Source organism: Mercenaria mercenaria, chromosome 4 (genome assembly GCF_021730395.1).
Source record: "Mercenaria mercenaria strain notata chromosome 4, MADL_Memer_1, whole genome shotgun sequence".
In the NCBI taxonomy this organism is placed as follows: domain Eukaryota; kingdom Metazoa; phylum Mollusca; class Bivalvia; order Venerida; family Veneridae; genus Mercenaria; species Mercenaria mercenaria.
In genome coordinates this window covers 1,672,912-1,694,273 of record NC_069364.1, presented here as the reverse complement: position 1 = coordinate 1,694,273, position 21,362 = coordinate 1,672,912, and the positions used below count along the sequence as shown (strand labels likewise).

General features: G+C 35.2%; 1 protein-coding gene across 1 annotated transcript in view; it reads right to left on the bottom strand.

The window, feature by feature from the left end:
- Nucleotides 1–19,135, bottom strand: part of LOC123550799 (cell division cycle 5-like protein) — a 38,530-nt gene extending 19,395 nt beyond the window's left edge. Inside the window, exons 1-11 of the mRNA XM_045339185.2 lie at nt 18,984–19,135; nt 12,676–12,779; nt 10,789–10,950; nt 10,407–10,528; nt 8,828–8,975; nt 8,366–8,442; nt 7,778–7,881; nt 6,068–6,147; nt 4,246–4,321; nt 2,767–2,934; nt 899–1,073 (exon numbers count right to left, since the gene is read on the bottom strand). Coding sequence (XP_045195120.1) covers nt 899–1,073; nt 2,767–2,934; nt 4,246–4,321; nt 6,068–6,147; nt 7,778–7,881; nt 8,366–8,442; nt 8,828–8,975; nt 10,407–10,528; nt 10,789–10,950; nt 12,676–12,779; nt 18,984–19,028 — 1,261 coding nt within the window. The 5' untranslated portion in view covers nt 19,029–19,135. The remainder of the gene's footprint in view (nt 1–898; nt 1,074–2,766; nt 2,935–4,245; nt 4,322–6,067; nt 6,148–7,777; nt 7,882–8,365; nt 8,443–8,827; nt 8,976–10,406; nt 10,529–10,788; nt 10,951–12,675; nt 12,780–18,983) is intronic.
- Nucleotides 19,136–21,362: the final 2,227 nt, after the last annotated feature.

The window sequence follows — 21,362 nt, the reverse complement described above, 5'->3', positions numbered from 1 at the left end:
AAGAAGTGATGAGACATATTAAAATGCTTGAAAACGTACTATAAAGAAATTTATTTCAGTGCAAGATCACAGTATTTTTCACCAAGTGAACATGACATACAATGTTTTCAGCATCCTCTACTGGCTTCTATTCATATATAGAATAAGTGTAAAATGGGTTTAACCCTATAAATACTACACACTGTTTACTTACATTTCTTGCACTCTTTGCAAATACAACTGGACTCTTCTGTTTGTAGTTCATATGCATTTATATTTCTTAAATTAATTTTTGAAATCTGCCCTTGATGTAAACAAGGAGCTGCGTTCAATAAACGCTTGATGCCCCCAATGGCATCCTTGTCGCTAGATTTTGCACCTAAGTCCAAAACAAGGTCATGGTCAAGGTCAAACTGAGGTCAGGTGATGTTTGAAGATGAGGAATGGTCACAGGTTACATCTGCATTAGTATCAAGTCATTCTAGTAAGGGGTATTGATGCTAGACGAAATGGTCCCATTTGGTTAACCAAGAGATGACCCATATAAAGCAACCTAAGTCCAAAATGAGGTCAAGGTCAAACTGAGGTCAGGTGATGTCTGAAGATGAGGAATGGTCACAGGTTACATCTGCATTAGTATCAAGTCATTCTAGTAAGGGGTATTGATGCTAGACGAAACAGTCCCATTTGGTTAACCTCGTACGGACGGACGAACGGATGAACGAACAGACGAACAGGACAATCACTATATGCCTCCCGCATCAGTAGATGCTGGGGGCATAAAAATGGATGAAGACATACAGAGGTCATATGACTTATGATTATGTTCTGCATTCATGACAACAAGCTACACCAATCTCTTTAATTTAATGCACACCTCAATCAGGAAGAGTTAATGATATTTCGTTATTTAGCTTACCTCCCTCCTCCCCAGGTCCTGGTGTTCTGAAAGGTGTTCCGAGCACGGTGTTCGGGGTCTGGATGTTCCTCTGCTGGGGTGTAGCCCCACTGAAGTCAGAGTTATGCAGGGGCGTATTGAGGCCTCCCTTCAGTGGTGTGTCAACATTTGTAAGAGCCATTATGTTCTGGGCTTCCTGCAATATATAGATCACACTTTCACTGTCTTATATTCATTTTATTTCTATTAAAAGATGCAATACTGTGAAATCATTAATATTCGTGGGGGGCTAATTTTCGTGGATTTCGTGGTTAAGTAAATCCACGGAATTAATTCCCAACAAACAAGTAAAATTCCCATTCATTTCATGTTCAAAAGTTGAAATCTACAAATTCATATCCCCACGAAATTGCTGTTTTGACCAAAACCACGAAATTTCATGCCCACGAAATTAAATGATTTCACAGAATCTTAAGATTTTTTCAGTCTATAAATTATTTATAAAGATTTATTTATTACATTTGTACTGAATCAATTTGTTAAAATAATGTTATATTTAAAGCACTAATGAAGGTTTAAACAAAGTTATATTAAAAATAATAATGAAGGGACAATATCCCTATAGAATTCTCTCTTCTTAAATACAGCAAAAAAGGTACACTCGAAACCCGTTATAACGCTTCTCGATATACCGCGGTATTCGTTATAACGCTGTATCGTCTTGGCTCCCAAATTTTAGAGGGTAAAAAAAATCAAAAATCAGAAAAAAAAAAAAAAAATCCGCGGATGTTATTTAATTTGATCATAACCAGCGTTAAAACTACATGTACGTGTACATTAACACCTTTCCATGACAACTGTGACGATTATTGATTTTTATCAATTATCGTCTGCTAGCTTACTTGTTTGCGTATCGCCTTTGTTAAAGTTTCAATACATGTAGACCTGTGACAATTAGGCAATCAGTACCGTGTCAAAATTAGATTGTTTGCATTAACAAGCGTGGAAGATCGGTCAGTCAACTATCAAACCGTTTAAGTTTGCACCAATTAAGTGGATGACATTAACACTCGAGTGAATAAAAACCGAACAACAGGCCCAGTTTTGTAATAAAATGCAGCCATTTTTCATAATAATCATTCTCGGTTCGTCGGAATTTGCGAAGATTCGACGCACTGAAAGCCATATTGAGAATGTTCTCCCTTTTTAATATCGTATATCAACGACGGCGATTTAACAATTTTCTATCTTATTTATCGATTTTCTTCATGTATTCAAAATTATTTTTTTTAAGACTGTCCGCGTTTTTTCTCTTTTAGTTACATAAACCCCCAGTGCAATTGCATTGCGTATGTAATTCTCATGACAGCGCATTCCTCACACAGCATTATACATGTTTACTTCCGGGATAAACAATTTCAACTTTCTTTTAGAATCACCACAAAATGAGAAGATGACACAGCGTTATAATTCTTTTAATGTATTTTTCAGTAGCATTTAAGGTTAATAAATGTCCCGTTTATACGATTCTTATTTCTTATTAACATAAAACAGCGTCCAAAATACGTCTAATACATTACCGATGGGTGGGGTATTGCATTTACCGCTGATACGATCAACCCGCGTTATAAATTTAACCCCGCTAGATCCGCGGGTCTCGAACCTTGGACCCCGATGACAGCGTTATAACGGGGTCACAGTGTATTGTTTAACTAGACAACTGCATAATCATAGTAGAATAACTTGTTAAATAGGAAATCAAGCCAAATTTTTTTTAATCCACATTGCTTTCCTCAGAATACAATTTTACTTAATATGAAGACAAGAAGTGTACAATTCAACATGAATGTTTTTGCAGCTATTTTTGATTGACAAAGTTATAAACATACCTGCATAAGAACATCAGAAGCGAGGGCAGGTGTTCTTGGTGTTCTCAGTACAGAGCTACCTGGTGTGACTGAGTAGTCCTGTAACAAACTCTGTGTAGCTCCATTCTGCATGCCGGACTCCTCGGCTTGGGCTCGAGCATTCTCACTGGCGTATCCTACCTTCACCACCTGTAAAATACTTCCAAACTTATCACTCTGGTTCATTTCTACCAAACTTACTAAGAAATATCAAAAGCAGTCAGTAAATCAGGTTTTACATTGATTTTCATTCACTCATACAATATCAAAAATTTCACTCATACAATATCAAAAACAGAAATAACTAAACTACAAATAGATGCATTGATATATAGCACCATTCCATAGTCTACAATTATGATTTATTTATTTCACTTTCTCATTCCACTGTTTTGTAATTTATTTTGAAACTAAACATATATATGTGTCACTAATAAAGATTTCATAGACATACCATGTCACAATATTTGTAATGATCTTACTGAAAATAACAAACATAATATTTGATCTTGGCAACTGTTTTACAAGAATAATGAAAAGTCTCCTAAACAAGAGCTGTCCGTAAGACAGCCAAGCTCGACTATTCGAAATATTGTCCCAGAAAAAGATAAAATAAGTTTCAAATCTATATGCCTTTTAGTAATAGCTGTATGTACTTGCACGCAAAACTTTAACCAGAATTTTCTAAGTCCAAAAGGGGGCATAATTTGGCCAAAATGAAGGTCAGAGTTATGGGACTTGCTGCTATCAACTAGTTTCATAACCCCGAAGACACATGTGAAGTTTCGATTCAAAATCTGCATTAGTTTTTTTTGGAGATAGTAACTTGCATGTAAAACCTTAACCAGAATTTTCTAAGTCCAAAAGGGGGCATAATTTACCCAAAATACATGTCAGAGTTATGGGATTTGACCCAGTGAGGTTGGTTATTGACCTAAAAAAAGAAAAAATAAGTTTCAAATCTATATGCCTTTTAGTAATAACTGTATGTACTTGCATGCAAAACTTTAACCAGAATTTTCTAAGTCCAAAAGGGGGCATAATTTGCCCAAAATGAAGGTCAGAGTTATGGGACTTGCTGCTATCAACTAGTTTTATAACCCCAAAGACACATGTGAAGTTTCAATTCAATATCTGCATTAGTTTTGGAGAAAGTAACTTGCATGTAAAACTTTAACCAGAATTTTCTAAGTCCAAAAGGGGGCATAATTTGCTCAAAATACATGTCAGAGTTATGGAACTTGACCCAGTGAGGTTGGTAATTGACCTAGAAAAAGAATAAATAAGTTTCAAAGCTAAATGCCTTTAAATGATAGCTGTATGTACTTGCATGCAAAAACTCAACCAAGGTGTGACGCCGACGCCGACACCGACGCCAGGGTGAGTAGAATAGCTAGACTATTCTTTGAATAGTCGAGCTAAAAAATCAGAAATTCTAGATAAAATACTTCAGTGACCTACCTCTTCCAATTCAGCCTCTGAGATCTGGGGTGATGGTAATACAAGTTTACTCCTTTTCTTAATTGGCTCCTGGAAACTGCAAAATAAAAAACAGTTATAAACCAGTTGTGTTACATAATGGCAGTTTTTCAGTTGAACACTTTGCGTACTGGTCTACATTATTTCAGTTTTCTATGGTAGCCAGATAGCCAGTCTCCTTTCAGTGTTCCCTGGCTATAATACCAGTAAATGTGTCACAGTTTCTCCACATGAAGAACAGGACCAGGAAACAAATAAAGGTGAAGTGCAGCTTCTACAATTAAATTTAACGTCACTAAAACACAATTATGTCATATGGCAACTTTTCAGTTTTAAATGGTGGAGAAAGACCCCTTGTGCTCTGCAATGCATTACTTCATCAGGTGAGCATCTTGATAGCACCAATGAACTTCTGTTAGTCAGATGAATGCCTTCCTCACATGAAAAATTTCTACACCCTAAGTGGGATTCAGTACCAGGAGATGTGAGGGACAAGTGATTCCAAGTCAGCGACCTTAAACCACTTGGCCACAGAGGCTTCTCTTATAATTATCAGGGAACATGTGAATTTTACTGCGACCCAAACCCACAACCTTGGAGTATGAAGATCCAAGTATTATCACAAAGCCCTCCAAAAGGAGCCAGTGAAAAGTTAGATGGTAATAAAACAAGAGCACCGCCTTGCGGGTGCTGACGCTCATCTGATTTTTTTTGTATAATAGAAATATTGTCCTACCCATGATTTTCTAAGTCTAAAAAGGGCCATCACTCTTGCAAAAAGCAGGATAGAGTTATGTTTCTTGATGTACAGTGTCCACTTATGATGGTGAAAAACTGTTGCAAGTTTAAAGCAATAGCTTTGATAGTTTATGAGAAAAGTTGACTTAAACATAATATTCAACCAAGAAAATGATTTTTCTAAGTCCAAAAAGGGCAATAATTATTGCAAAAAGCAGGATGGAGTTATGTTGCTTGCTGTACAGGGTCAGCTTATAATGGTGAACAAGAGTTGCAAGTTTTAAAGCAATAGCTTCGATAGTTTAAGAGAAAAAGTTGACCTAAACATAAAACTTAACCAAGAAATCTGATATTTTCTAAGTCCAAAAGGGGCCATAAATCTTGCAAAAAGCAGGATGGAGTTATGTTTCTTGCTGTACAGGGTCAGCTTATGATGGTGAACAAGTGTTGCAAGTTTTAAAGGAATAGCTTTGATAGTTTAGGATAAAAGCTGACCTAAACATAAAACTTAACCAAGAAAACTGCTTTTCTAAGTCCAAAAGGGGCAATAATTCTTGCAAAAAGCAAGATGGAGTTATGTTTCTTGATGTACAAGGTCTGCTTATGATGGTGAACAAGTATTCCAAGTTTCAAAGCAATAGCTTTGACAGTTTAGGAGAAAAGTTGACCTAAACATAAAACTTAACCAAGAAATCTGATATTTTCTAAGTACAAAAGGGGCCATAAATCTTGCAAAAAGCAAGATGGAGTTATGTTTCTTGCTATACAGGGTCAGCTTATGATGGTGAACAAGTATTCCAAGTTTCAAAGCAATAGCTTTGATAGTTTAGGAGAAAAGCTGACCTAAACATAAAACTTAACCAGGCAACGCCGACGCCGACGCCGACAACCGCTCAAGTGATGACAATAACTCATCATTTTTTTTCAAAAAATCAGATGAGCTAAAAAGAAACACGTATGATAACACTGAAGAGTCTGAACAAAACTGGGACTTATTTCATATGGCATTTCTTAATTAACATTTAAACCAAAGTTATATATGCAGTAATATATCATTCAGTCTTACTTGCTTTGTCCCGCTATATGTCCTGGTAAGTCACTCTCTTTTCTTTTCTTCTGTTTATCTTTATCTTTTCTTCTTTCTCTCTGAAAAATAAATTATACATTCAAAACTACCTAACTCAACAGGACAGACATGAAATTGGTCAAACATGTAACAGAACAAACAAAGTGGGTCAAACATGTGCAGGACAAACATGAAATGGGTCACATGTAACAGGACAGACATAAAGTGGTTAACAGGGTAGATATGAAATGGGTCAAACAAGATATGTGTCAATCATATAACAGGACAGGCACTGAATGTGTCAAATATGTCACAGAACGAACATGGAATGTGTAACAGGGCAGACACCCTGTGTCAAACATGTAACAGGACATGCATGGAATACGTCAAACATGTAACAGGGCAGACACGAGTGTGTCAAACATGTAACAGGACAGGCATGGAATGCGTCAAACATGTAACAGGACAGACACGAATGTGTCAAACATGTAACAGGACAGGCATGGAATGCGTCAAACATGTAACAGGACAGGCATGGAATGTGTCAAACATGTAACAGGACAGGCATGGAATGCGTCAAACATGTAACAGGACAGGCTTGGAATGTGTCAAACATGTAACAGGACAGGCATGGAATATGTCAAACACGTAACAGGACAGGCATGGAATGTGTCAAACATGTAACAGGACAGGCATGGAATGTGTCAAACATGTAACATGACAGGCATGGAATGTGTCAAACATGTAACTGGACAGACATAGAACAGGACAGACATGGAGTGTTAAACACATAACAGGACAGACATGGAATGTGTCAAACATGTAACAGGACAGTCATAGAATGTGTAAAACATGTAACTGGACAAACATGAAACAGGACAGACATGGAGTGTTAAACACATAACAGGACAGACATGGAATGTGTCAAACATGTAACAGGACAGTCATAGAATGTGTAAAACATGTAACTGGACAAACATGAAACAGGACAGACATGGAGTGTTAAACACATAACAGGACAGACATGGAATGTGTCAAACATGTAACAGGACAGGCATGGAATGTGTAAAACATGTAACTGGACAAACATGAAACAGGACAGACATGGAGAGTAAAACACATAACAGGACAGACATGGAATGTGTCAAACATGTAACAGGACAGGCATGGAATGTGTAAAACATGTAACTGGACAAACATGAAACAGGACAGACATGGAGTGTTAAACACAAGCAGGACAAACATGGAATGTGTCAAACATGTAACAGGACAGACATTGAATGTGTCAATAATGTCATAGAGGAGACATGGAATGTGTCAAACATGTCACAGGACAGTCATGGAATGTGTGAAACATGTCATAAACCACGGAATGGATCCTACATGTAACAGAATTTGATATGAACCATAATCCATCCATTCAGCTCCAGCGTATTAACACTGGTACCTCCAACTGCTTTATTTTCTTGGATTTTATATAACACAGACACAATCATAGATTATATGGTGACTTTCAAGCTTTTTATGGTGAAGGGAGACCCCATTTTCCCTCCAGACATTATTTCAGGCACAAATGAGCAACTCAGTAGGATTATTGACCCTCCTTAGACCAAATGGAAGAATTCTACACACCAAGCAAGGTTTCAAATCCTACAGTCATTAATATAAGATCTTTTCCCTACAAAGAATGAAAACTCCATGAGCAGTTACCTCCTCCTTTGCATCTCTTCTCTCTCCATCAAGATCTTGCTGTCTCAGACGCTTGAAATTTGGGTCCAAGGGATCATAGTTTTCTTCAGATGTGTCGTGAAATCCTAAAACAGGCACACAAAAAATTACATTATGAAAGTCAGTACTGTTTATTAGGGCACTAAAAGTAGACTAAGGGCTAGTACTTAAACTTTAGGTAACAATGCTTGATTTCTACTAGCCTGTCTCAAAACGAAATGGTTTCTTTAACCAGTTTATATTCTGGCAACCTTAAAGCTAGGGTGTTTGACTTTTCGCTGCACAGTATGACATTCAGCCCAATAGTATGGAATTTAACCAGTAAGTATCGCATTTAGTCCAGAGGTATGAATTAGCTAAGTGGTATGGAAATTTAGCCTTGAAGGATTGAATTTAGCAGGACAGTATGACATTTAACTAAACAGTATGGAATTTAGCTAGGTAGTATAGAAAAATAGCTAGGCAGCATGACATTCAGGCCAATATTTTGGAATTTAGTCATGCAGGAAGGCATTTCACTAACGGTATGTTGTGGGAAAATGTGAATAACCACCTTCACTTGACACTTACCAGGTGCTGGTTTCTTCTCAAAGGGAACCTCTGCATTGTAGTCTACACCTCTCTTCCTCCTAGCCTTCTTCTTTATTCTAAAACATAAACATCATGAATTTCAAATTACTTCTTTGTCATTTCAAAGCAATGACCTGAATTTGAAAATACTGCACTTGGTGTCAATGAAACTAAAGAGAACTGTTCTAATTCAGTGAAACCTTTGAACCCTTACCCTGCTAAATTTCTATAATGAACTTGTCTATCTTTCAATTTGGACAGCACAATTAACTGCTAAAAGGGGTGCTTACCAAAAAGATACTGACTGAATTGCGAACAGTGCAGATCATGATCAGACTGCACGGATGTGCAGGCTGATCATGATCTATGCTGGTCGCAAAGGCAGAATCAATCCTGTCCAGCACGAGAAGGGTTAAACTCATTCTCAGTAAAATTTTACTGCACAAAGCAAAAACAACTTACTCTATTCCAGCAGCTCTGAGTTCTCTACGTTTCTGTAAGGCAGCCAATCTACGAGCCTCTTCCAGCTGTTTTTCACGAGCTTTCCTCTTTGCTTTCTTACCCTGGGTGTTTGCCAATCTTGCTCTTGCTTCTGACAACATTTCCAACTCTAGAAAGCAATACAACAAGAGCTGTCAGTGGACAGCGCGCTCGACTATTCTCAGTGCTTGATAGTATAATATAAGCAATGAGTAAAACTTTAACATTACAATAAGCATATTCTAAGTCGAAAAAGGGCTATAATTCAGTCAAAATGCTTGATAGATTTGCAAACTGGGGTTATATGCAAAACATGAAAGCAATATCCCAATGGACTTTGAAAATATTTTGGGTGGTACGCAAACTTTTAACATTTATTCTAAGTCGAAAAGGGGCCAAAATTCAGTCAAAATGCTGGATAGAGTTGCTTCCTCCTTTTTACAGACTGGGGTCATGATGGTAAACAAGTATGCAAAATATGAAAGCAATAATAATTATCTCAATGGACTTTGAAAATATTTCGGGTGGTATGCAAACTTTAACATTTATTCTAAGTCGAAAAGGGGCCAAGTTCAGTCAAAATGCTTGACAGAGTTGCCTCCTCTTTTTACAGACTGGGGTCATGATGGTAAACAAGTATGCAAAATATGAAAGCAATATCTCAATGGACTTTGAAAATATTTGGGGTGGTACGCAAACTTTAACATTTGTGTGATGCTCACGCACACGCCGGGGCGAGTATGATAGCTCCCCTATTCTTCGAATAGTCGAGCTAAAAACTAGTTCAATCATTTTCATTTTCAGCATTCTCAAACCATATTGAATTAGCCAGTCAGCAGTAATTAAACAAGAATGTTTTTTCGCTCAATTTGTCAACAGCATTATCATCACTTTTTCCGTTATGTATCTGAGATTAGTTTACCTATCAGTCTTTTATCATTTATTACACTTTCTAACTTGTTCCTGGCCTGTAACTGAGAGCTTCCTCATTAAGAACCAGTAGTTAACTAAGTACCTATCAGTCTCTCTTTATCAATTATACTTTTTAACTTGTTCCAAGCTTCCTCGTTAGGAACCAGTAGTTAACAAATCCAGGCACATTATTATCATTATAGTAGCACTATCCTATAGCAAGTTTTTATAGTCTCATTCCACCCCTACTTGGTCTGTATTCTTGAATGTTTTAGGTGTGAATTTCTGCCTCATAAATTTCATTATGCTAAATTTTCCCTTTGCAATCATTGTCAAATAAGAACAGAATTTAATGAAACATAAACAGTAAAACACAGATCACTCAAGACCTTAAGAGGCTGAACAAAAGGCTACCTGCCATCCAGAGTTTAGGGCACTCCAAACATAGGAAAATGGCTGGGGAAAGCAATAAAAATTGTTGGAATAGTCCTTGGTCCTTAAGCCATTATGCACAAGCAATCCCAAGTACTCATGATATCAATGCTTGAGCTGAACTAGGTACTCAAGCCATCCATGCTATAGTGGTCCAGGTGCTAAAGCCATCCATGCTCAAGAAAGCGAGTGGCGTTTCAGAGTATCAAATATTTACCATCTTCATCCATATCAACAGGATCTGGCTTGGCTGGCTTCGTTTCAGCATTAGGGTCAATCTCTCCGGGTTTAAGCCTCCGAGGGTCATCCTCACTCTCATCACGATTCTGTGCCTTGTCTCTGTAAAAAAATAACTAATGTTATATATTCACTCAACATTTTCAACAGAACTATTTTTTACAGAACTATTTTTAGACAAGATCAAGACTAAGCAAATGTAAAATCATCAAACTTCCACATTAACATACAGATGATGCTACACTCATTTTGACTAAAATTTGTTCTTAAAATGGCATTTTTTAAAGACAAGCATGCTTGCCATGAGAAATAAATATATTGTATTACATGTATACTTTTTTAAAACTATTTTTTTTACTTACAGTAAATATTCATAATGCTCGAGACACTGTGCTGCTGTACGTCCTACTATAGGGGCTATGGTACGCCACTGGGTAGGCATAAGTTTAGCCAGATGTAGCAATTTTTCTTCTTCTTCCCTGCTCCATTCTGTCTTCTTAATGCTGGGATCCAGCCACTCATACCTGAAAAATAATGGTTTTATACAATTGCTTAATTTTCCATTGAGAATGACGAGTTTATTTGTATGTAGTAGCAGAGTAACACAGCATATAATCCCTTTGTTGTACATGCAACTACTTAGTAAATATATAGGTATAACAAGAGCACCGCCTTGCAGGTGCTGACGCTCATCTGATTTTTTTTTGTGTAATAGAAATATTGTCCTACCCATGATTTTCTAAGTCTAAAAAGGGCCATCATTCTTGCAAAAAGCAGGATAGAGTTATGTTTCTTGATGTACAGTGTCCACTTATGATGTTGAAAAACTGTTGCAAGTTTTAAAGCAATAGCTTTGATAGTTTATGAGAAAAGTTGACTTAAACATAATACTCAACCAAGAAAATGATTTTCTAAGTCCAAAAGGGGCAATAATTATTGCAAAAAGCAGGATGGAGTTATGTTGCTTGCTGTACAGGGTCAGCTTATGATGGTGAACAAGTGTTGCAAGTTTCAAAGCAATAGCTTTGATAGTTTAAGAGAAAAAGTTGACCTAAACATAAAACTTAACCAAGAAATCTGATATTTTCTAAGTCCAAAAGGGGCCATAAATCTTGCAAAAAGCAGGACGGAGTTATGTTTCTTGCTGTACAGGGTCAACTTATGATGGTGAACAAGTGTTGCAAGTTTTAAAGCAATAGCTTTGATAGTTTAGGATAAAAGCTGACCTAAACATAAAACTTTACCAAGAAAACTGATTTTCTAAGTCCAAAAGGGGCAATAAATCCTGCAAAAAGCAAGATGGAGTTATGTTTCTTGATGTACAGGGTCATCTTATGATGGTGAACAAGTATTCCAAGTTTCAAAGCAATAGCTTTGATAGTTTAGGAGAAAAGTTGACCTAAACATAAAACTTAACCAAGAAATCTGATATTTTCTAAGTACAAAAGAGGCCATAAATCTTGCAAAAAGCAAGATGGAGTTATGTTTCTTGCTATACAGGGTCAGCTTATGATGGTGAACAAGTATTCCAAGTTTCAAAGCAATAGCTTTGATAGTTTAGGAGAAAAGCTGACCTAAACATAAAACTAAACCAGGCAACGCCGAAGCCGACAACCGCTCAAGTGATGACAATAACTCATTATTTTTTTTCAAAAAATCAGATGAGCTAAAAATAAATAAGAAAGGCAAGATGGCCATACACCGCTTACCTGACTTTGACAGTATGAACTTCAATACATGTTACATACTGAATGATGAAAGGTCACATTATGAAGACTCCATGGGAAATTATTTAAAGTTATTTTAACTTGTACGTTAGAGGCAGTGATATAACATTAAAACAAAGACGTAACATACTCTGACGCACTTGTAAGATGTCTGCAAAAAGGACGGGCCAAAATGGAAGCCTTTCAAATATTGATTTTTCTTTATTTAGCTCTGAAAGGTCAAGTGGCTACATTTGAAAATAGTCCATACAAGGAAGCTACAAACCAACTTCTGATACTAAGTTTTACGAGAAAAAAGGATCTTCTGTCACACATTTCTCTCATGGCTGAATAAACACAAAAATTTCATCACACAGCCCTTGTCTAAAGACAGTCCAAGTCAAATAAGGGGAAAATTGTGAGTAAAATTATCATTCCCACAGAACAGATTTTCAATCAATACATTTTTGTGTCCTGTTTTACAGTTTAAGGCAGGTTCTACTCCACCATTTGTCAGAATCTGAGAAAACAATCTTTAATTACCATCTAGCTTTGCACTGTTTGGCTGACTTCCTGTGTAACAATGATGCAATTCTTGCCCACTGATTTTTGCCATATTTCATCACAGCCGCCTTAAGAATCTCATCCTGAAATTATATCATATCACATTCTGTAAAATTATAAACATTTATGGGAGACTAATTTTCAAAGTTTTCACTGCTGAGTCAATCAAGATATTAAATCCAAACAAGCAATGAAATTCCCATTCATCCAGTGTAAATTTGAAAGTTTAAAATAGCCAATACCACGAAATTTTGTGCCTACAAAACTAAATAATTTCACAGTAAGTAAAAATAAACAAAACCAAACACATAACCTTAATAATATATATATATATATATATATATATATATATATATATATATATATATATATATATATATATATATATATATATATATATATATATATATATCACCTCAGCACAATAAAAAGTGGGTATACTGTGGTTCTTTAAATCAATGTAGTATTCAATTTTCATGGTTCATACAGAATATCAGAGACAAAATTCAAGTACTTTTCAAGGACATTTTACAACTTTTCAAGGACTATTTTTTTTCAAAACCACGACCTAATCTGAACAACTTTATTGTTTTCATCATGTAATGCAAAAATAAAACAACCATCACTTGTCACACCATTGTAAATGACGTAATTGGATTGTTAGATTTATGTGATTCACTATTTAGCTGTTATTTAACGCTTCTCTTGTGATTTTTTAGCCCACTCTCTCCCACTGATGAAATGTCAAGAATTTTGTCACACGACGTACAAATACACTTCGTTCTGTCTGCACTATAGGGCTTCAGCCACTGTTTATATTCGTCCTTTGTCTCCTACTTACTTGAGTAAACACATTTATTTTTCTTACTCATTTTAATTCACTGGAAACACTCGCAAATAGCAAAAAACTGCGTGTAATATTCACTGTGTTTATAAACAGAAACGGAAATATGCAAACAGTGATAAAGTAGAAATAGCATTTTGTGTAAATATCGATAAAATGTGGTCGTAGACCACTATCATAGCATACTGGGAAATCATTGAGTGACCCAATCGCGTAATTTCAAAGAATTTATTTTCATTTTCTCTGATTTATTTAAAGCCTTATTCTTTTTGCAAAGGCAAGTTACGGACAGAATGTTTTCAAGGAGTGAAAGGTCAAATTTAAGCAGTTTTTTTCAAAAATCAAGTACTTTTCCAGGTTTTGTAGGGTTTTTGTCATTTTCAAGGACTACCATCGAGTTCAAGGACTTTTCAAGGCCTGTGCGAACCCTGATTTTTATGCTGAAGTGATGATATATAGAAAGTTTCCACCCCTAAGTGTTTTTCTTTTGGCTGTCTCATTCCACAATATTGATGACAGTATCACAATGTATACATATGGTGATATTTTACAATACAATATATTTTTTACTACAACTATATATCACCATTACAAACATGTGTATGTACCATTTTATGAGTCTTTTGCAAATATGTAAAAATTGTTGAAAATCTAAATTTTTTAAAACAAAAACATGTAAAAAAGTCATACTGTTAACATCAAACAAAGTTGCCCTGAGAATACCAGCATTAGCAATTCATTAATATAGAAGTTATAAAAATAAATTGTACTTCACTTATACAAGAGGACCATGATGGTCCTGAATCGCTCACCTGTCCCCACATGACCCAGTTTTGAACTGAGTATGACGTCGTTTTTTCTATTATTTGACATACTGACCTAGTTTTTGAGCTCATGTGACCCAGTTTTGAACTTGATATCATCAAGATAAAAATTCTGACCAATTTTCATGAAGATCCATTGAAAAATATGGCCTCTAGAGAGGTCACAAGGTTTTTCTATTATTTGACCTAATGACCTAGTTTTCGAAGGCACATGACCCAGTTTTGAATTAGACCTACATAGAGAAGTCAAAATGTTTTTCTATTTGTAGACCTACTGACCTAGTTTTTTAACCGCAGTTTACCCAGTTTTGAACTTGACCTAGATATCATCAAGATGAACATTCAGATGAACATTCAGACCAACTTACATACAGATCCCATGAAAAATATGGCCTCTAGAGAGGTCACAAGGTTTTTTTATTATTTGACCTACAGACCTAGTTTTCGAAGGCACGTGACCCAGTTTTGAACTTGACCTAGATATCATCAAGGTGAACATTCTGACTAATTTTCATGAAGATCCATTCAAAAGTATGGCCTCTAGAGAGGTCTCAAGGTTTTTCTATTTTCAGACATACTGACCTAGTTTTTGACCGCAGTTGACCCAGTTTCGAACTTGATCTAGATATCATCAGGATGAACATTCAAACCAACTTTCATACAGATTCCATGAAAAATATGGCCTCTAGAGAGGTCACAAGGTTTTTCTATTATTTGACCTACTGACCTAGTTTTTGATGGCATACGACCCAGTTTCGAACTTGACCTAAATATCATCAAGGTGAACATTCTGACTAACTTTCATGAAGATCCATTGAAAAGTATGGCCTCTAGAAAGGTCACAAGGTTTTTCTATTTTTAGACCTACTGACCTAGTTTTAGACCGCATGTGACCCAGTTTCGAACTTGACCTAGATGTCATCAACATTGAACATTCTGACCAACTTTCATAAAGATCCCAGGAAAAATGTGACCTCTAGAGTGGTCACAAGCAAAAGTTTACGGACGGACGACGGACGCTGCGCGATCACAAAAGCTCACTTTGTCACAAAAGTGACATGTGAGCTAATAAAAATAAAGTAATTTTTTATAGTTAAAATGCGATTTAATAATTGCTGCATAGAATCATTGTGGAAGGTTCACCACAGAAAAGGTCCTTCCTATGTTGTATGTGGAGGAGAGATATTGACCTTTGCAAAAATTATCACAATATCTCGACTCGCATAAAATTAGTTGGACTAACCTTGATCGGGCCGTCAGTCGTACATGTTGTTGACAATTCATTTGTTCTACTGAACAATTTCATGAAGAAGACAATGTTTTATTAGAAAAACAGTACTATCGGAATGCTGAAAATCTTGTATCATGCTATTTTAGTATTTATATCACAAACTGTATATGGCAAAACAGTGAAGCCTCATATATGTATGGCTAGAAAAATGTTTCAGCTATAAACACTAGTCCAACTAATTTGACGCGATATTAGGAAATATTGAGATAATTTTTTCATATGGGCAATATCCCCACTTGCGTCAAACACATGAAAGTAATTGAAGCAATTTCCGCTGTAATTTTCGTCGCTTCCAGTGCTTTACATGCTATAGGTTTTAATACCGATTATTTCATGAATTTGCCATATATTCAAATAAAACTTACATGTATCGAAAGGGAATTCAATTCTTCATTGATTTATGTAAAAATTATCAAATAATATCCAAAATTACGAATTTTCTGGTGATTTAAACCTATGTTTGTACTACACACGATTAACGTTTATCACGTGTCTACACGCTGATATGCGCAAGCGATAAAACCGATATCTTTACATGACTGTGTACTGTGAATTTATCCTCCATTATTTTGGTCCTTCAAAGTTTTGCGTTTAGATTGCCCATCACAAATAAAAAACAATCTGAACGTCAAATTATTTTGGCTACTATAAACACCAGAAAACGGAAGATCTGGACTCTTTATTTTGACAACTTGATACTTCCCTAGGCTACTATGTGATTTGGTAGTGATCAGCATTATAAGGCATACAGACACTAAATAGAAAAGAATGGTAGTCGCATAATGGCGGATACAAATAGTCCTCAGTTTTTTTGCTCTGTAGAGCTATTTTCCTTGTTTTCTTTGCAATTTTTTGGTAAAATCACATGACAGATCTATGCTTGACATGAAGGTAGCATTTTGATAGTGAAATAACAACATGACAAAATTTTTCATGGAAACTTAGATCATACAACACTAGTATAATTTGGGGTCTCATTTTTTAGCCGCTTTTGCAGTTTGTGTGTTTGACTGAAATTATTTTTCTTGCATCAAACATGACCCCCACTTTTCTTTTGATTTTTATTTAGCACCGACACTATTCTTCAAGAAAATATAGGTTACAGACAATTAAAATGGGTCCTGATGTGTGCTGCGGCCATTGGAAATAGGTCAGTTTTATATAGAATAAAGAACAACAACTATTTAGTGTGTTATAACCTATAAGATGACATTGGTAAAAATTGAAATCTGGCCAGATGATGGTGGAAATGGGCTACTTTGATTAGAATTTGATAGAAAATGACAATTTTATTGCAATTTTGTTGAAAATGAGGATAAAACCCAAAAATATCAAATTTTCACTGTTTTAGGTGTATTTTTTACAAAAACTGCGTATTTATAGCCTACTGACAGTCAGGGGTGTAACTGTTTAAAGTTATCGCAGTTTATAACCCATATGAGTTATTGCTTATACTTTCATAACTTGTTTCAGTTATCATAAAATATTATAACGCCCTCCTGTGCCAATTCCGTATTTTGAATGTGACTAATGCTATTATTACCTGAATCCTTGACGTTTTATCTTTCCAGCTCTGCAGTAAAAAAAGTTACGCAAGGCTGATAAAGTTTTACGCAAGAGTTTTAAAGCTATAAAACTCTTAACATCCCATTATGCTTATCAGGTCATGATCAGACTAAAAGAGAATTTGATTAACCACAGTTTGCTACTAATTTCACTATAAAGGTCACTTTGTGAGAAGAGCAAAAAGACTTTTATTGAATAACTTACCCGAGTTAACAATATCTTATAACTAATACAGGTTATAAAATGCTTTCAAGAAAAAGTAACTGAAATAGGTTACATAACTTAAAACAGTTATACCCCTGACTGACTGATAGCTGATTTCTGGCCATCAGAGGTAAAAGTGAACATATTTAACAGCTTAAATGTGTAACTTGTATGTAGATCAGAGTAGAAAATGTCAAAACAGGGCAAAACAAGGCTGCATTTAGGGTAACTGCTTCAAAATTATGTCGCGACAGCTATTTTTGACAAAATCTGACGCTTTGTCTTATGGTACTGAAAATGCCATAAAACCTTAGAAACTGTTGATATCAAGCTAAAACCTTGTATTTTTTCATGCATTTAGGGTTCTTGTACATTTCAAATGAAACTGGCACAGTGTCAGAGAAAAAAGTTTTTCTTATAGGCATACAGACACTAAATACAGTGCTTTAGGGTATAGCGGATAGCTAACTAATTTTTCCTGCATTCAAATTCAAAGAAATGAAAATAGTAGTTTTTTTTCAGTATATCAGACAGAAAACATCTATTCTTCTTAAAACATTCAGCTTTTAATAGAAATTCACATGTTTTTTCTCTCCAAGTCATAGTTTACATATGCGCTGATTTAGGGTGTACAGGATAGCTTTGGTCATTTTTTCGATTATTAGTTTAAAATCCACATCTTAACAAACTTTCCAAGATTTCTTTACTATAAATCAGAATAATAATGTATTCTCTTTTCAAAAACATTCAGCTTTTTAAATTTCTATCAAATACTTTTCATTCACTGATGTTTTTTACATATACACTGATTTAGTCTATAGGGGATAGCTTTATTTCACATTTGATGGCATATGAAAAATAACACAACAAGCAAATATTTAAAATGCATGTCAGAATGTATGTTTGCATACCAGTGAAAGAATGATATGAAAATTTATACAATAATTCAATTCTAAAGATAAAATTTATCAATCTATCCTCTATACCCTAAAATCCGCTATACCCTAAAGCACTGTAGAATAATGGCGCGAAAAAAAATGGTAGTCGCATAATGGCGAATACAAATAGTCCTCAGTTTTTTTGCTCTGTAGAGTTATTTTCCTTGTTTTCTTTGCAATTTTTTTGGTAAAATCACATGACAGATCTATGCTTGACATGTACGTAGCATTTTGATAGTGAAATATCAACATGACAAAATTTGTCATGGAAACTTAGATCAAAGACCACCAGTATAATTTGGGGTCTCATTTTTTAGCTGATTTTGCAGTTTGTGTGTTTGACTGAAATTATTTTTCTTGCATCAAACATGACCCCCACTTTTCTTCTGATTTTTATTTAGCACCGACACTATTCTTCAAGAAAATATAGGTTACAGACAATTAAAATGGGTCCTGATGTGTGCTGTGGCCATTGGAAATAGGTCAGTTTTATACAGAATAAAGAACAACAACTATTTAGTGTGTTATAACCTATAAAAATTTTCTATTTTTGTTGGCATTATTTCCCCACCCACTTAAAAGTAAACTTGCAATTAAAAAAAACACAATTTCTGCCTTACCTCGGTGTTCCTCCAAACACCACCCTTAATCATTATACGAGGCATGTTGAGGAAATTAAAATGCAGCAAACAAATTAAGATATCTTATAGAATTCTTGAACGGAAAAAAGAGAAAAATCAGAAAACGTTTTCCAATCTAAACGGTGAGTCGTTCTAATTCAATATCGTGAAAATTGCTACCCGGAACCAGAAAAGCAGCTTTTCCCGCAAAAATGTCAAATTGTTAAATTGATCGACATTGGTAAATTGGTAACTATTTGGTGTTGTTGTTCTTCATATTCAAGTAAACAAGTCAACATCCACAGCTAAGCTATACAGTGCTTTAGGGTATAGCGGATAGCTAACTAATTTTTCCTGCATTCAAATTCAAAGAAATGAAAATTCATAATTTTAACATGTCCAAAACATTGCTGAATGATACTTATTTCACTTGGGTATTGATTAAATTTTACTCGGACTTTATCATAGACTCCATGTGTAAAATCGCAAACTTTTAACTAAAATAAAGGTATTTAATCGATACTATATTTCAAAGAAACTTCAAGGTTTTGTTGTTTGTAGCATCATCTGGGGCATGTGCAGTGAAAAATCTTAATTTGATTTCTAAAATAGTGTGATATTTATTTCTAAAGTCACTATATGTTCATTGTAAATATACTTCGCTATACCCAAGTGGAAACTGGCAGGTACTTGAAAATGCAGCTCTCTGATTGGTCAATTAGAACCCCTAATGTACTGTGATGTCATGATAAAGTTATGAATAGTAGTTTTTTTTCAGTATATCAGACAGAAAACATCTATTCTTCTTAAAACATTCAGCTTTTAATAGAAATTCACATGTTTTTTCTCTCCAAGTCATAGTTTACATATGCGCTGATTTAGGGTGTACAGGATAGCTTTGGTCATTTTTTCGATTATTAGTTTAAAATCCACATCTTAACAAACTTTCCAAGATTTCTTTACTATAAATCAGAATAATAATGTATTCTCTTTTCAAAAACATTCAGCTTTTTAAATTTCTATCAAATACTTTTCATTCACTGATGTTTTTTACATATACACTGATTTAGTCTATAGGGGATAGCTTTATTTCACATTTGATGGCATATGAAAAATAACACAACAAGCAAATATTTAAAATGCATGTCAGAATGTATGTTTGCATACCAGTGAAAGAATGATATGAAAATTTATACAATAATTCAATTCTAAAGATAAAATTTATCAATCTATCCTCTATACCCTAAAATCCGCTATACCCTAAAGCACTGTACCTTGCAGCAGTGCAGCAATCTGAAATTGAAATTAGAAATTCATGTGAAAAAATAATCACCTAAAAACAGCTTGGGAAATGCAAAAAATAAATAACAAAAGTTGAAATAATATATCTGTAGGTAAATTTGTAAATATGAAAGCTACGCTAAACACTAGATCTATCTCCGCAGTGTGTTGAAGGAAAATGAATGAAAATTTTCAGTACAGGATTTGGTATCATATGCAACTCAAATTGCTACTAAATATGTATTTTCTAATCAAAGAAATACCTAAATAATGAATATGTACAGGCGTTACTTTTTCAAGAAAATGTTAAACCTCTAAAAAACACAAGCACTGTTTTACTAAAAAGTTTTATACCAATAGGGGACTTTTGTATTGCCACGTACGTACTGCAATAACGGGTTACTTTAATTTTGCCTTTTTCCAGTTTTTTGATATGCAGGCTACATTCTCCCTCTAAATTCCAGTTTGTGTCCAACCTCCTCAGTAGCCTAGTGGTAGAGCGGCTGCTTCGAGTGTGGGAGGTCGTGGGTTCGATCCCTGGCCTGTCATATCAAAGGCGTAAAAAATGGTATTTGTAGCTTCCTTGCTTGGCGCTCGGCATTAAGAGGATAGTATTAGGACTGATCAGCCCAGTGTCAGTATAATTTTACTGGGTGGGATATCATGTCACGTGTCTACAGCATGATATTCCAGTGAGGCAGCACTATAAAGTTGGGCATTATGCTCACTGCTACAAGTAGACACCATTGTTATGTGACTGAAAAACATGTTGAAAAAGATGTTAAACTTGAACATGCATTCCAGTTTGTTTATTTATGCCCATTGTTTTTTTAGTTTAGGGCAAACCCATTATTTATCCCCCCGCCAAAGGCGAAGGGGATATTAGAAATGCTCTCCGTGTGTGCGTCCGTCCGTCCATCTGCAACGATCTTTGTCCAGAGCATAACTCGTGAAGTACTGGAGGGATTTTCTTCAAACTTCATACACTGATAGAACACATTGGGAGGAAGTGCAGTGTGCAAGAACAATAACTCTACCTTGCCTATTTTTTGAGTTATTCTCCTTTATCATATTTTCTTAAAACATTTTGTCCAGAGC